This window comes from Mustela erminea, chromosome 8, assembly GCF_009829155.1.
Source record: "Mustela erminea isolate mMusErm1 chromosome 8, mMusErm1.Pri, whole genome shotgun sequence".
Taxonomy (NCBI): domain Eukaryota; kingdom Metazoa; phylum Chordata; class Mammalia; order Carnivora; family Mustelidae; genus Mustela; species Mustela erminea.
In genome coordinates this window covers 30,873,477-30,888,909 of record NC_045621.1, presented here as the reverse complement: position 1 = coordinate 30,888,909, position 15,433 = coordinate 30,873,477, and the positions used below count along the sequence as shown (strand labels likewise).

Genomic DNA, 15,433 nt, shown 5'->3' with positions numbered 1-15,433 from the left:
CAAGAAGGTTCAGCATGGCTCTCTGGTCCTTTTATTTATATATTTATTACTGTCTTTAAAACCAACCACTGTGTTGTTTGCAGTCAGTTGTTCTGTTTCAAAACAGCCACCAGCATCATTCCCCTTTCATAAACTCTTTGATGCTGGTGGGAATGAGTATGCTTAAAAGGGCCCTGGTGAGACTTTGGGCCGCTGAGGGGCATGATGAGGCCCGGGAGCCTTTACGTAATCTCTGCCTCAAGTTGGGATCTCTCAACAGCTGTACCTTTGACATCTCTGCAGCCAGGTCACACCAGTTCCCACGAATTACCTCGAAAAAGGTGAACTCTCGACTGCTGTGTTGAACCAAAGAGCCTGCCTCTCCAGACAATTCAGTTAATTTTATTCCACCTTGAGGACATGCTGCACTTAGGAACCATGATAGATCTTCAAAAGTGGTACATTAACTGTTCCTTTCCCAGAGTCCCACCATGGCCCTGGATCCTAGAATCACATTCATATGCCTGTTTTCAGATGATGAGATAAAACTAGATAAGTTCTGGTATTTTCCTGCCACTTCAAAGAGAAGCCTGCACTCGAAGCCCATTTGATGTCGAGATGCACGACATCTCCGAGCGGCAATCAGTGCTACTGTTGTTCGCACAGGATTGAGAATGACATACAGGCAGCCTTCTTTCATGTGGTTCTTTGAAAAGATCTGTTTTTGCGGGGTAATTTGCTTTCTGCTTTCTTTGCCACATGGGCCCACCTTACCTCCAGAGAATAATGTAAACTCTGAGTGATTCCAAGAGGATAGTTTTAGTTCTTGGTGTAATAATCTGTGTGTGTCTTTATTTCTTTATTTCTTTTTTTTTTCTAGGCCCACCATCTGCTCCCCTCAACTTGATCTCGAATGTCAACGAGACGTCGGTGAACTTGGAATGGAGCAGTCCTCAGAACACAGGTGGCCGCCAGGATATCTCCTACAATGTGGTGTGCAAGAAATGTGGAGCTGGTGATTTCAGCAAGTGCCGACCCTGTGGCAGTGGGGTCCACTATACCCCACAGCAGAATGGCCTGAAAACCACCAAAGTTTCCATCACTGACCTCCTGGCTCACACCAATTACACATTTGAAATCTGGGCGGTGAATGGAGTGTCCAAGTATAATCCCAGCCCAGACCAGTCAGTGTCTGTCACCGTAACAACCAACCAAGCAGGTAGGAACAAGATCTCCTTTGTTATATGATACAAATTTTTTCCGGGGGCGGGGGGAGATGCTTATGTTGGTATCCATGAATGATATTAAAGTTCTACAATTGAAGTAGAATCACACGGATCTAATTATAAACCCATGAGCTGCTCTGTCATACAAAAGATACTTGGAAGAACGTGCATTCACTCGCAAGTATTTTTTTGGACACCAGCTGCATAGCATGACCTATACTAAGTGGTGGTGATTCAGTGAGATTAGAAGACAGTGTCTGATGGGAAGGGGATGGTAGTCTGGTGAGCCGGGTCACTCCATGTTGGACTTCTCTTGCAAGGGATTCATATCAGCCATGTTGATCACAGGTCCATGGTTGGACATCAGAGCATTTAACAGATTATTTTGGATCATAAAATTGATTTTTACCAAGGCAGAGTGCTAGGTCGGCATCTGCTGCCTTTCCAGCCAAAGCATCCGTGGCTATTGTTTGGATCTTGTTTGGTCTTTTAGAAATTAAAAAATATATCTGGACCTCTGCTAGAATCATCATGTAAATCTACGAACAGTAAATAGTTTAATGGGCATTCTGTGCGGTTTGACGACGGTTTCCTGAAAACGCCTACTGGTTTTGCAGCCACTTCCATAGTTGAATCCATAATTGACATGTGGGGGAAGAGAGTTCGTTTTCCCGGTATCCGGGGTTGCTTTCCACTTATAACTCTGTAGATGTGAAAACATCCTCTGTTCACAAAGAGTTTCCGCTGAGTTGTAGAACTGTCACAAAGTCTTGGATATTGGATATTTAAACGCGCAGATCACAGTGTGCATTTCTAGGCTCCAGCTCCCGACCCCCTCATGCCCGGTCCTCCCCTGAAAACGTTTCCACGCTTTCTCGCACTCAGTTTCCACCCTGGATCTCTGCTGGCTCCTTGTTAGTTATTTCTGCCGAGTTAAAGGGGAGTAGGAGAAAAGAACTGTGGTTTACTCTTTCATGAGGCTCTTAAGAGCAACAAACTTCGCTGGAAAAGGATTATAAATTGCCCGCAGCCCTGTCCCCTCTCACTGCACTTCCCTCTTACATGAATGTTTCAATAAGTGCACTCGATAGTTAAATGTATCTATATTAATTGATCCTACAGTGAAAAGGATTCCAGCGTCCCCAACCTAAAGTCATTATTTTTCTGCTGTGCCCTGAACTCTCTAGAATAAATACAAAGTTATGACCCGGGCAAGATTTTAAGCTGGAGCTAGAATGGCAGATGTGACCGGAGGGCAGTTTCAGCTACACAAACGCAACCAGTCTTTTAAAATACACGGCGTGAACAGATCATCTGGTTATGCTTTTGTCTTTCATTTCTGCACTTACAGGTGGTGAGTGGTGTTCATGGTAATCGGTTTTATTTTTTTTTACAAAAACTAGTATGATTTTAGGAGGTTGTGATAGCATCACGAGTACTCTTGTCTTTGCCAGCTTTTTATTATTTCTTTTTTGGAAATATTGCCCATAGATGTTGGGAAGACATATTGGTGCTACTAGTGTCTCTGAGTTAGACGAAGCCAAGCTCTGTCCACCTGCTGAAGAATCTGGTTTATGAGTCAGTCAGTATTCTTATGTTCAGCCTATGTACTTACCCTCAAACACATCACTACTTCGTGTTCTTAACGGATTTAAAAGTAGGAAGGTACCTTTTGAGGCTATACAAGGTGAAGTCATTCTCTTTGGCAGAGAACAGCCTCTGGGAGACGTGCTGAGGACAGGCTTGGCTCCCCCAGATTTGCGGGGAGGAGTATGGCTATGACTCTCTATATAATACACGTAAGAATTCAAGCTATTGGACTACGCTAGCTCCTACCAGGCCAGAAGGCCCAAGAAGCGCAAAGAAGGAAGGCTAAAAAAAAAATCCTCCAAAGGAAGAAAATGTGCAAAAAACGTTACAAGAGAGGCAGGAAGAAAGTCCCACGTTTTATTAGAAATGTAGGTGTAATTCTTTGAGCTCTAACAGAAAGGTGGACGGGGAATTCCTCTGACACAGTGAGATTGTCTCTGCTGTGGCGAGTAGCCCTGCCAGGAGGTTTCTTGAACAGGACAAAATTCCAGCTCCGTATTTTAATTTTCATGAAGGGTAATGCTGGGAAGCTGTTCAAAATTAAAAATAAATCTTTCAATAAGGAGACCTCCTATGTGGTCCGCCAGAAAGCTTTCGCTTCTCTGAGAGTTGTACATGTGCGACGCACTGCCTCATTATCCTGCTATGATTTGGAGGTCCCTAATTCAATATCAGTGGAATAGTTTATCTTTGATGAACAAACCCGATTCTTCATGGTACGGCAAATTAATAACGTGGGCCAAAATGCTGGGTGAATGTAGCAACCATAAACTCTATCAAAGCTCCCCTAAGCATATTTACATACACACAATTATATTCTAATTGAACTTGTTCCTATCATTTCATTAAACTAAATTCCTTAGGGACTTTATAGACAATGATGGCTCATTGTGGAAGGAATACGTAGAACAAATGATTGTTAGCATTGCTACCTGAAAGCCACAGTTTCACGGCTGTCTGGTTTTGTCCAGTTTTCACGGGGTTCTTTCTTGTAACTTATTTAACAAACAGACACAGACCCTCCTGGGGTACCTGGTTTTATCACCACCACCTCTGAGACTCTCATGGCTGAACAGGTTTGTGAAGGTGACCTGACTCACCCAAGCTAATGTCTGGGCCAGTACCTGAAACCCGGGAGCACCCTCCTCCTCCCTGTTCCCGAAAGGACAAAGTTGCTTTCTTTTACAGTGATTGGATAATTAGTAGCATCCCTGTGCTCAGCCTGGCGTGCTCCCCGTTGGTGAAACCAGACTTGGAGTAGCTGGGCACGGAAATGGACTTTTGACGAGGCTTTGATCATTTAGTTGTGGAATGTGGTGTGAATGGGCCGGTGTTCTCACATGGTCATTTAAACCATTCTAATCCAAATCATATTGTTGAGGTCTTAAGAGGTAAATAACATGCTTTTCCTCCCCCTCCCGAGTTCAAACCCAGTTGACACTGGAGCCAAGACAAAGGGAACTCAGGATGTCAGCTTTATTGCTGACCCTCTGATTGAAGGATGTAAGCTTTATTTCTGTGGCCAGAAGGGCTGGTTCTAATGACATTTGCCGGGGGTCACCCAGAGACTAGCTCAGCTGGCTGACTACAGGCTCCCCACAAGGAGAAAGACTGTGCTATGGAAGTTGTTCAGCCGGGACAAGTCTGTAGGTGTGGAGAGCAGAGGGCGTGTAGGACTGCTCCCATCGCCACCCCTGGGCACCCCCCCACCCCATGCCAAGAGTTGGAAGGAGCAACGAGCAGCGGGAAGGCGGGGGTGAAGGTAGGAAGCTCCACAGAAGTCACCTTTGGAAAAGAAGAGATGAGGAAAAGGCAATTCGTCCCTACCGTGTCACTTTCCAGCATTAACTTCTAGGAGGTGCAAAGGGAAGTTCTATGAGAAAACATGTTCGCCCTCCTCTATCTATCATTCCCCAGCGACCGCTGTGTTTTCCATTTAGGAGGAGATGGTTCTGGTGTTTGTGAAAAATGAGCAAGCAGACTGCTGGGTGATTTGTTTTCTCAATGGCTTTTCTTTGGTTTACTTTTCCTTAAGTGGACCATCTCAGGCAAATGAATACAGGACATGTCACTGGGACAGAGAAATGCTGTATAAATGAAACAAGGTGTTCCTGGCCAACCAACACAACTGTGAATAGTTTTGCTAAAAATGCTGAGATGGCAGCCAGCAGTAGATCTTACTATCACAAAGCCAGTTTGCACGTTTCCCTCCCTGAGTCCCCACCCCTGTCTTCCAGCTCTGGGGCCGAGTCATACTTGAGGGTGTTTGGTTTATTTTAAATCATGATGAACTGCCATGGGTCGTATTCCCTCCTAACCCTGAACTGCACCTGGGACAATTACACATGTACATATGTGTGTATGTACGTACATACACGTGTATGTAAACTCCACACCTAACATGGGGCTCAAACTCACTGCTCCTAGATCAGGAGTTCCAGGCTCTACCAACTGAGCCAGCCAGGCACCCAAATGATCACACTTCAGATTTTTTTTTTGCAGGAGATCCTATTCTAGATACTTGACAATGAAATGGCATCTGGCGATCTCTCTTTGGCATAGCTGCAGTGTCCTAGTCACAAACATCTGTAACACACTGAGTTTGGAGGAGTTCAGATACTTGGTGGATTACATAATTGTTTGAACCTAGCTGATCTCTAAGATCTTTTCTAATTCTAAAAGTCTGTAATTCCAAGAATATAGCCATGAGCTATGAGCATGAAGCAGTAGGGCTTCTTCATGGCTGTTCAGAAATGGGCTCCAACAGCAATTTCAAGGATGGGGAAAAAAATTCCAAATACTCCCACAGAGTTAGCAGAATGCACCTGAATCCTGCTTCCTCTCTACCTCCAAACCCAAACCTACCAAAGTCTTTTCTTTGAAAGGCGAAACAGTAAGCTAGCTGCATCACGGGGATAGTGAGTTGTTCAGCATGCATCCCTGGACATCTGTCAGTGTCGGGAGATATTTTTGGTTATCTCAGCTACGAGGGCCAGGATATCTAGTGGGTGAGAGCCGGGGATATGGCTAACCATCCTGTCATGCACAGGACAGCCCTACAGCAGAGTCATCTGGTTTGATGCGGCCACAGTGCCAAGATTGAGCAAGTCTGCTCTAGTGATACGTTTGATAAACAGATTTCATGACTTCATAGAAATGCCGACCTTCTAAGTGTTCCATCAAGATCCTGCCTTTGCTTGGTTCTGCTTCTCCATGCTGGGAACAGAATGCCCCCAACCCTGTCTTAGAAGATAGGCAGTTGGAAAAGGCCCCTTGGGACCTCTTGTGAAGAATCCCAGTTGCTTTACCACCGAGTGAACTGGTGCTGCTTGTTAGTTAGACTGGCCTTGTTCTCTAGGCTGGACAATTAAGACTGAAAGAAAATAGTACATTGATGGTGAAGTGACAGGACACCTCGATGGCATGCCGCCGCGCAGTCCCTGGTAGATACTCAATACCCCTGTGTCGATTAACACATTTATTTATAGTAAAAACAGTGGACTCTTTATCAGGTAGCAATAAATTTAATAAAGCCAAAATAATGAGTAGAGAAAAGAAAATAACTAAGTGTAAGAGGCAGACTGTCTTTTACTACTCAACTGGTAGGTTCCCATTCTCTCTTTCTCTGTCATCTTTTAATTAGACATATTATGTTATTTGAGTAGGATAATGGAGAACAGTGGGAATTCTCATCCCCACTGGGTATAATTGCTACCTGTCTTCTACATGGTAAGAGGAAAGCTTCAGGGAGATGGTGGGAGAAAGGGAAACATCTTAGAGCAATTGAGTTAGGTAATGTGCACAAGGCATGGTGGCACCAAATTTTGTGGGGTCTGAAGCTTAGACAACTTCTGTGTGATTTGAAAAAAAAAAAAAATCCGACAAAATGATAAATATCAAATGAAGAAGAGAGCTTTGGAAAGGGCCTTGGCAAATTTCTGCAGCTTCGATGTGTATAATTCTTCTGTCTCTGATCAGATTGTAGGGAATGCAGTTGTCGAGTATGGGGCTCTTGTGGAATGATACCTACGGATAGAAAGGAACAGGAGGAAGGGAGAGAAGTCTGGAGGTCCAGTGACCTGGGGTGAGAGGCCTTGAAGAGCAAGGTCACCCTGGAGTGGTCCTAACCATAGCTAAGTGTAACAGGCAGCACCAGCACAGTGGCCTCAGATGTGGGTCGTGATCAAATTAACAGGCAGAAAGCACAGTCCTGGTGATTTTGGGGAATGGTAAGTAAAATACTAACCCAAATAAGATGTGACCAGAATGGAGGCTTTTCTGTAAGCTTGAAAAAGAAGGCAAGTGGAGTGAGGGGTGGGGAAGCTCTGTTGATGCTTTCAAAAGTATCAGCTATCTGACTGTCAGTATGAAATATCTGACTTCTTTTAGTGCCCTGATGCAGAGGTTGGCAAACTATACTACCAGGGGCCAAATCTTGATCCTCTGACAGGTGGGTACAACCCACTAAAAATGGTTTCTCTCTTTCAAAAGAATAATATTCTGCACCACTGGGAAATGCTAGACAATTCAGTTTTCAGTGTCCCTAGGGAAGGTTTCTAGGAACGAAGCTCCACGTCTTCATCCAGGTTATCATCTGAGACGGCTTTCACAGCACAGCAGCAGAGTGCATGTCCTCCACAGCGAACATACTCACCATCTCACTCCTTGTGGAAAAAGGTTTGCCGACCCCTGCTCTGAAGTACTGCACTGAGAAAGAGCACGATTCAGGAAGGAGTCTGAGGGGATGTTGAGCGGCTAGGGTCATTTGTCACAAACCACCCTGGCCAAGGTTGTGATGGATTCTAACATTTAGGTCAATCTTACCTTCAGAATGATTTTATTTTATGCAAAGATTTTTTATATTTATTTGATCTAGAGAGAACACAAGCAGCGGGATGCAACCAAGGGAGAGTCAGAAGCAGATTCCCCACTGAGCAGGGAGCCTGAGGTAGGGCTGGATCCGGGCACTGAGATCCTGACCCCGACAAAGGCAGACGCTTAACTGACTGAGCCACCCAGACACCCTTCAAAACAGTTTTAATATTTGGCAAGACACCTTCTGTTTTTAGAGATTTTTGACTATGTAAACACGTTTTCAGGGAATCAGGTTGAATTTCAAGCCTGCCTGCGCTGTCTTGCACCACGGGTCTTTTCCCAGTAGACACTCAGGTTTCCATAGAACGGGGAACGTGCTTAAGTGTTCTGATACGGCAGCGTTCAGGGCTCTTGAAAACGTGCATTCTGAGCAGTGTTGCAGGCTGGCTGGTGCTGGCAGCAGTTTTCTTCTTAAACAATCGTAGGCACTGCTCTTTGACATCGTCCCCTCGCCGAGATGATTTCTCGTTTGCCTTTGATTTCAAGTAAATCATGTCATAGTTTTCTTACTCCTAAGAAAGTCAAAGGAAAAACGTATGATGAAACTTGCTGAATATTAAATCAGAAATCTTTCTAAAGACATATTTTAAAATTCTTTCAACAAATCGTAGGGCGATTGCGTCAAGAGATTTTGCTGGGAAGTAGTTCGCCCATCCCCAGTGGTTGGTATGTGATCATTAGTACCTCTCAGTGGAAGCTGGTTGGAGAGTCCTTTCTGTGCCTAAGTAATTATAGGCCCAAACAAGCACACAATGGGCTTCAGAGAAGCCAGGCGGCGATTTTCTCATTAATAGCCCGGATCCAGCTATGGGTTCCCGGTTTAGTTCATAATGCCTAGGAAATGTACATTTAAAAACAGGGAGTACAATTTTTTTTTAAAAAAGGAATAGTCTCTTGATTCTAACATTATACATAAAATAATTTTATGTCTATTGAGTATCGTTGCCACCTCTATAATTATTAAGCGTACTCACTAATTATGATCATAATTAAGAATAAAATAAACTGGGAGATGTACAATGGTACACAGCCGCTTGTGTATGGCACCGGGGCCCATGAATTTGTATTCAGGGTGGGTGCCACAAGTTCTAGGGAGGAGGAAAAAAATAGAAGGACCTACTAAATTATCCTGCTTCAAGGCTGACTGAGTAGCATAGACAAATGGTGTGTGTGTAGAGAACGAACCAGTAATTATTGTATGTAGATAAAAATTGCTTTGCAATTTTAAAAAGATGATAATAGTGTTGACCCTGGAACAATGCAGGGGTTAAGCGCACCTACCCTATACTGTCAAAAATCCACATACAGCTTTTGATTCCCCAAAACTTAATTACTAATAGCCTACTCTTACCAGAAGCCTTACTGATAACAATCGATCAACACATATTTTGTGCGTTATGTATATTATAAACTGTAGTCTTACAGTAAAGTAAGCTACAGAAGAGTAAATGCTATTAAGGGATTCATAAGGAATAGAGGATACATTTATAGTACAGTGTTGTATTGGGGGAAAAAAAAAATGTAAGTGAACCTGCCCAGTTCAAACCCATGCTGTTTAATAGCCAACTGTTTTTCTGTCTAAGGAAGTAGAAGTTTTATTTACACCCAAGACTGAAGACACTGTGTCTCTACTCCCATCCCTTCACTTTTACATCAATGTCCATATTCACACACACTTTCTTTTTGGTGGGAAGGAAAATTCATTCTCCAGCTTTTACCCCAAACCCTTGACAGTGTATTTCTGATTCATTTTTCATTTCTTAGTGCTATGCTCGTTACTTTGAACACTAACACTGACTTTGCACCCGCTGGAGAAGCTATCAAGCGATTTGAAAAATAAGTGCCTGGCGGAGATGAGAAATGAACAGTGCAAGACTAGCAAAGGTTTTAGATGGGTTTCTACCTTGACTAGTTATCACTCCAACTGGCTAAATTAATGACTACCTTCTCAGAGGGGCTCGAAGAGACTCTGGAGAGAGCTTGCACTGAGCCTTAATAAGAAGATCCGAAGAAACTTTATCAAACCTCCCATTAACCCCCTACTAATGTCTTTAAAGATTTTTTTTTTTCCTTTAAACACCAGGAAAACCAAGAGCCGTGCTGCAGGACTAATTCTGCATTGAGAGATCTTAAATCTATGGGGACTCATTAAAATGCGTGTCCATGTCATGCCCACTGAACAGAGCCTTCTCTGCACGCCCACATCTGCGTGCTGTTTTCATGTGGGTATATAGTGAGAGAGCATTCCGTATGTTGTCTTCAGGTAAAGGCTTGTGAGGACATTTTTTTTTTTTTTTTTTTTAGGTTTTGCATTTAAATCTGTCTAGATAAGCAAGCCTAAGCTTTTATCCATCCACATTAAAAATAGCTCTTTTACTGTCTTCCCCCAGAGTCCCAACTTTTGACCACCTCCCCCACCAACAGGCACGCTTTTCCCTCCGTTGCCTGTGCCAGAAAAATGAAAAAGATTCCATACGTTTCCCCAGAGCTACAATAACAGAAAAGAAAGGTGGTTCCAGACATCAGTGTGGTCGCCTGCCTAGTGAACCCCATGGCTTCATTGGAAAATGTCACTAATGATTTGGTCTCACATGGGAAAGTGGGTACCCAGAGTGTGGTGGGAATTTGACTGAACAGTCAGCAAAATGGCTGTCAGTTCAGGCACAGTGCTGAAGAAATACATCTTACATTAAATTCCTTCTTCCTCTATTCTGATTAATTGGTCAGCTCATTCTAAAGGGGACTCTTTGTGGCTCTCCTGAACCATCTTTTTTATTTTATTTTATTTTATTTTTAATTTAATTTATTTTATCTTATTTATTTATTTGTTTTTATTTTTTTATTAACATATAATGTATTATTTGCTTCAGGGGTACAGGTCTATGAATTATCAGTCTTACACAAGTCACAGCACACAGTATAGCACATACGCTCCCCAGTGTCCATAACCCAGCCACCCTATCCCTCCCCCCACCCCCCCAGCAACCTTCAGGTTTTTTTTCCTGAAATTAAGTCTCTTATGGTTTGTCTCCCTCCCGATCCCATCTTGTTTCATTTTCTCCTTCCCTATCCCCCCAATGGCCCCCCTGCCCTGCCTCCCAAATTCCTGTCAGAGAGACCATAGGATAATTGTCTTTCTCTGATTGACTTACTTCGCTTAGCATAATACCCTCTACTTTTTGTTTTATTTATTTTATGACAAAGCACAAGGGCCACTTTTCAAAGAAATCTATCTAAAATATCTTAAGGGGGTGGCGCCTGGGTGGCTCGGTGGGCTAAATCCTCTCCCTTAGGCTCAAGTCATGATCCCAGGGTCCTGGGATCGAGCCCCACATCGGGCTCTCTGCTCTTCAGGGAGCCTGCTTCCTCCTCTCTCTCTCTCTCTGTCTGCCTCTCTGCCTAGTTGTGATCTCTGTCTGTCAAATAAATAAATAAAATCTCAAAAAAAAAATCTCATGGGTAAAATGACAGTGATTTGAAATATTTGTTCTATTTTGCGATCACTCTTACAAGGAGAGGAAGCGGGAAGAAGGGAAGAGTAGGCCACTCCTTTTGCCTGGCATCTTCCATTGAGAAGCTCTGTGAATTTATTTCTCAGGCGGTTTGGCCTCACTGTCAAAAAGACTTCTTTAATGAAGGCTCTAGGGTAGATGATTTAAAAAAAAAATCTGTATCTTGGAACCTTTTGATGGTGATGTATGCATACAAACAAGACAAATACATAGCTTCAGCTTCTCAGTGGGTATTAAATAGGGACCTGCCACCAACAGGTTCAGTGTATATAAGGAGCTTGGTAAGATCCATCCATTAGCACAAACACCGAGAGGGTCAAGCTCACAATGGCTCCCCGGAGAGTCGTCGTTGTCTATATAACATACTGCAAGCTGTAAATCTGCTTCTTGAATCAACTCTAATTTTTTTTTTATTTTAAGCATACTAAGTGTGTATTTTGAGCATAGAGAAAGTCTAAAGATGGGCAAGAGCGTATAGATTTCTCCATCTTCCCCTATCAAAGCAGGGGCACACATACAGATGGGTGAGGGGTTTCAGATATGCAACTAAGCTTAATAAATGTTCTTTCCACTTTCCAAGATAATCAAATTTTTTTTTTTAATCTGAAAATTTTGGGTGATCTTAAGAGTTGTTGGTGTAGCCCTTGTTTGCACTGAAATCCACTGAATCCTGATTTTAGGAATCTTTCTAGGAGGATCCTTTGGGAAGTTTGGGAACTCTTGAAGCTAGCATCATCTCATTTCAACCCATTTTAATATAGGGGCATGATTATTATTACAGTATATAATGGGGATTCTTGTTGCTTTGTTTTCTGTTGAAAGCAGGGAGTACAAATATGGCAGAATATCAGCCTGTGGAAATTAGTGTCTTGTAACCAGAGCACAGGTCATAGAACTTAAAAAGGATAAATTGTGTTCGCTGTCCTCATTATAGCAAACCAGTGCCAAGTAGTCATCTAATTCAGGTGTGGCTCTAAGAGGCTGGTGATACATTGAAGGAATCTTTGTGTAATGTCAAAGGGTATTGTCTGGGTAAGAATGACCGAAGAGAAGCCCTTTAAATGTCCCTGTTAATTCTTCAGGAGTATAACCTTCGTTGCATGTGTGCTTTGGGTGACGGCTTTTTCTCTTTCTTTCCAGCTCCTCTTCCCTTCTTGTTTCAGAACACACACGAAATACTCCCATAACTGCCTGGAGTGTGCAGGAGACCCGCTCCAGGGTCTATCTCGGAGACCACACTGTGGGACTCTCTCTAGGCGATGTGTTGTTCTAATGAGGTCCTTGCCAGTATTTACAGATTGACTCCTGAGTGGAGCCCGTGATACTGATTTTCACACTTCAGCAAGTTGTGTTAAAGAGAGGCCCCAGTGAGATGCTGTGAACCTCCTAGTTAAAAAAGAAAGAAAAGAAAAGAAAGTTCAAGTCCTAAAACAGTGATAGATTTCCTAATTCATCCTTTGTTATTCTTTATGCCTACAAAAGTTATCTTGGACAAACACAGATCCAGCTGGAGACATCTTATTGGCCTTAATAACATTTTAAAATTTAATAGCTTGGTTGTTTCAGCTTTGGACTTATAATGCCTGTAGGAGTTTAAACTATCTGGACTATACATTTTGTTTCTGGCAGATACCCCAATGTTTTTTTAAAAAATAATAATTCTATTGTTGCAAATTCCCAAGCTTAAAATTCCTTGTCATAAATTATGCTCCTTTCTCTAACCTCGATCCTAGCTTTTATGACAATTGCCAAAAAGATAGAGTTTCAAACATGAGGGCTTCAAGAATATCATTTCTTGGCCACATCTTTGAGAGCATAGCATGTGGTGACCATTTGTATATGAAGCATTTGCAAAATGTGTTGGCTGTAATTTAACCCAAAGGTCTCCATCACTTCTCTCCATGTATCAGTCACTCTGTGCTTGTCTTCATAGCAAGCAAGAAACCGGGAGGGAAAGATTGAGCTCCAAGTAAAATGAAGGCTTCCTTAGGTATTACTGAAAAATCGGCTCCTCTGCATTTGTTCTCAGGTTCATGGATACTGCCCCTTGAGTATTTGACTTCCCTGGGTTCAGAACGTCCCCAGACTTCCATGTAGAGAAGCCAATTGGGGACATGAGGGAGAGTCACAGTAGTGCTCGTCATCCTGATTTTTTCTTTCTCCCCATCCCCCCTCCACCTGCAACACTCTACTCTACCATCTATGGCCACCATTTCTCAGCATTTAGCCATTGTTCTTGAAGCCAAGCAACATTTGGACTTGGAAAAATTCCAAGTAGCAAAGAACACATAGATTTGCAACTAAAATTGTATTGAAATGTACCCTCTGCCTGTCTGTCTTATCCTGTCAGTGATAATCTGTAGCCTATAATTTCATGCTTCACTTTATTCTTTGTCTGATATTTTTCATTTCTGTGGGTTTTTTTTTTATTCTGTCCATGTGTTTTAAAATGCAATAAGAGAAAGTTGAGTTATTAAAAAGTAGTTTCAGATTTAAAAATAACAATGGCTGGTGAAAGTGGTTATCATTTAAGAGCGAATATCCTCAATTTCTCGTCACCATGACTTTTTTTTTTTCTTTTTTCTTTTTTCAAGCAGCTCTTGTGGTCTTTTTAAATGACCACTAGGAAAAATAGGTATCCTGTTGCAATTGGAAAAGTGATGGGGAATTGGATGGCTCAGGAGATGACTAATGGGACTCTGGACCTTTCTGTCTTTAGGTCACCTCCTTGAATCTGGACTGTATCATAAGTGGTCTAAGGCCTGACCATCTGGCAGACATTGAGTGACTATGGTAATGAAATTGGTCTCAGTCCAGGTCTTAGTCGACAGGTGTTCACATCATAAGTGACACTAATTGACTTCCTACTCTTTCAATTTGGAAGACGGTGGACTGTCTCTGAGACAGTGATGGGGAAGGAGTTCGTCATGATGTATGCAGACTCCATCGAAAGCCAAGGAACCCAGAGCCTTGAGCTGGCACCAGCCTCGCATCATGCAGATGCTGCACTTGACTCTTACGGGTTCTGTTAGCCTGGGAAATAAAAAATAGCAATCTAATCTCAGAAGATTTCCAATAACTCGGAATGGTGAATGCCACTTTTCCGTAGTTAACAGGAGCTTCCTTGTGAGACTTTTCTCTTCCTCTTGTGTCACGGTGATTAGGTATCTCTGATGAAGATTATAGGTAAGGAAGAAAAAAGAAAATTGGATTCTGGGCCTCTGTGGTAACATCAGTCAGGCTAACTGTTTTTATTTTTTAATTTTTTTTCTTTGTTTAGTGGTTGATAACTAGGTCACCCCTTCAGAACAGATGTTATGGACGGTCTACTCCTTGATGGAGAGAGTTGGATGTCTCTCTGGAATGCTCTTGTGAAATGAAGACCCATGTGAGAGAGTAACTCTGAAACCTTTTTATTAACATAAATTTTGGTGCGCAGAATTCCAAAGCTTGATCCATCACACTTACTCCATTTTTCCAGGCGTCCAAACCCAGAATAAGCTCCCGTTTCACTCTCAGGCAGGTCATGACCTGGGGCATAATCTGACCTGACTGGGAGGCCAAGTAAAATGAGTACTCTTAGTAGCACTAGTATTAGTAGTCGTGCTGCTGATTAGTACTGCTGGTGCTGGTAGTATTGATATTTTGCTGCCTGGAGTTTTGTTGGTTTAGCTCATGGCCTTTTTTTTTCTTCTTCTTCTTTTTTCTCCTCCTTCTTCTTCTTCTTCTTCTTCTTCTTTTTTAAAAACTACACAGATGATTTGGATGTCCCTGTAGCAACAAAGCCACACTCCTGAATTAGTTATCACACTTGAAAAGTCAAGATGACAACAGTCACAGTGGATCTATTTATTGAAACAGACAGGCTCTTTTAGCAGAGTGATCAATGTCTTACCTCCTTCTGAAAGGCTTTTCCAGGCGTAGGAAATCATCAGGCATTTGATATAAAGTAATGAACAGGGCTCTTTATTGGTCAGTTTCTGGAGCAGGCTTTTAAGCACTTCCGCCTGTAAATGTAGAAACGTGAGTGTGGGAAGTAAAAGGCAACAGCAGAGATTTACTAGGTGCATCTATCTTCCTGGCTTTTAGAGTCTTTGTGATTAATACATCTTTAATAGGGGACTGATCTAGATGCTTCGGATGTCAAAAAGCTAAATGTTACAGCATTGTCTCCTTGGTTCCAAACACAGCGGGACGATTAGCAGCTGTCTGAGTAACAAAGAGAACCTGAAGCCCACAGCACAGCTTTTA

At 42.6% G+C, this 15,433-nt stretch overlaps 1 protein-coding gene across 3 annotated transcripts in view; it reads left to right on the top strand.

Moving 5' to 3' along the window:
• The window catches only part of EPHA4 (EPH receptor A4), a 142,286-nt gene that overhangs the window by 81,500 nt on the left and 45,353 nt on the right, over positions 1-15,433 (top strand). For 2 of the 3 annotated variants that reach the window (XM_032354942.1, XM_032354943.1), the window contains exon 5: positions 860-1,198. In XM_032354942.1, the coding sequence (XP_032210833.1) occupies positions 860-1,198 (339 nt within the window). Of the gene's footprint in view, positions 1-859; positions 1,199-3,933; positions 4,025-15,433 lie in introns of those variants that run through there. The other variant, XM_032354944.1, reaches the window with a different exon arrangement.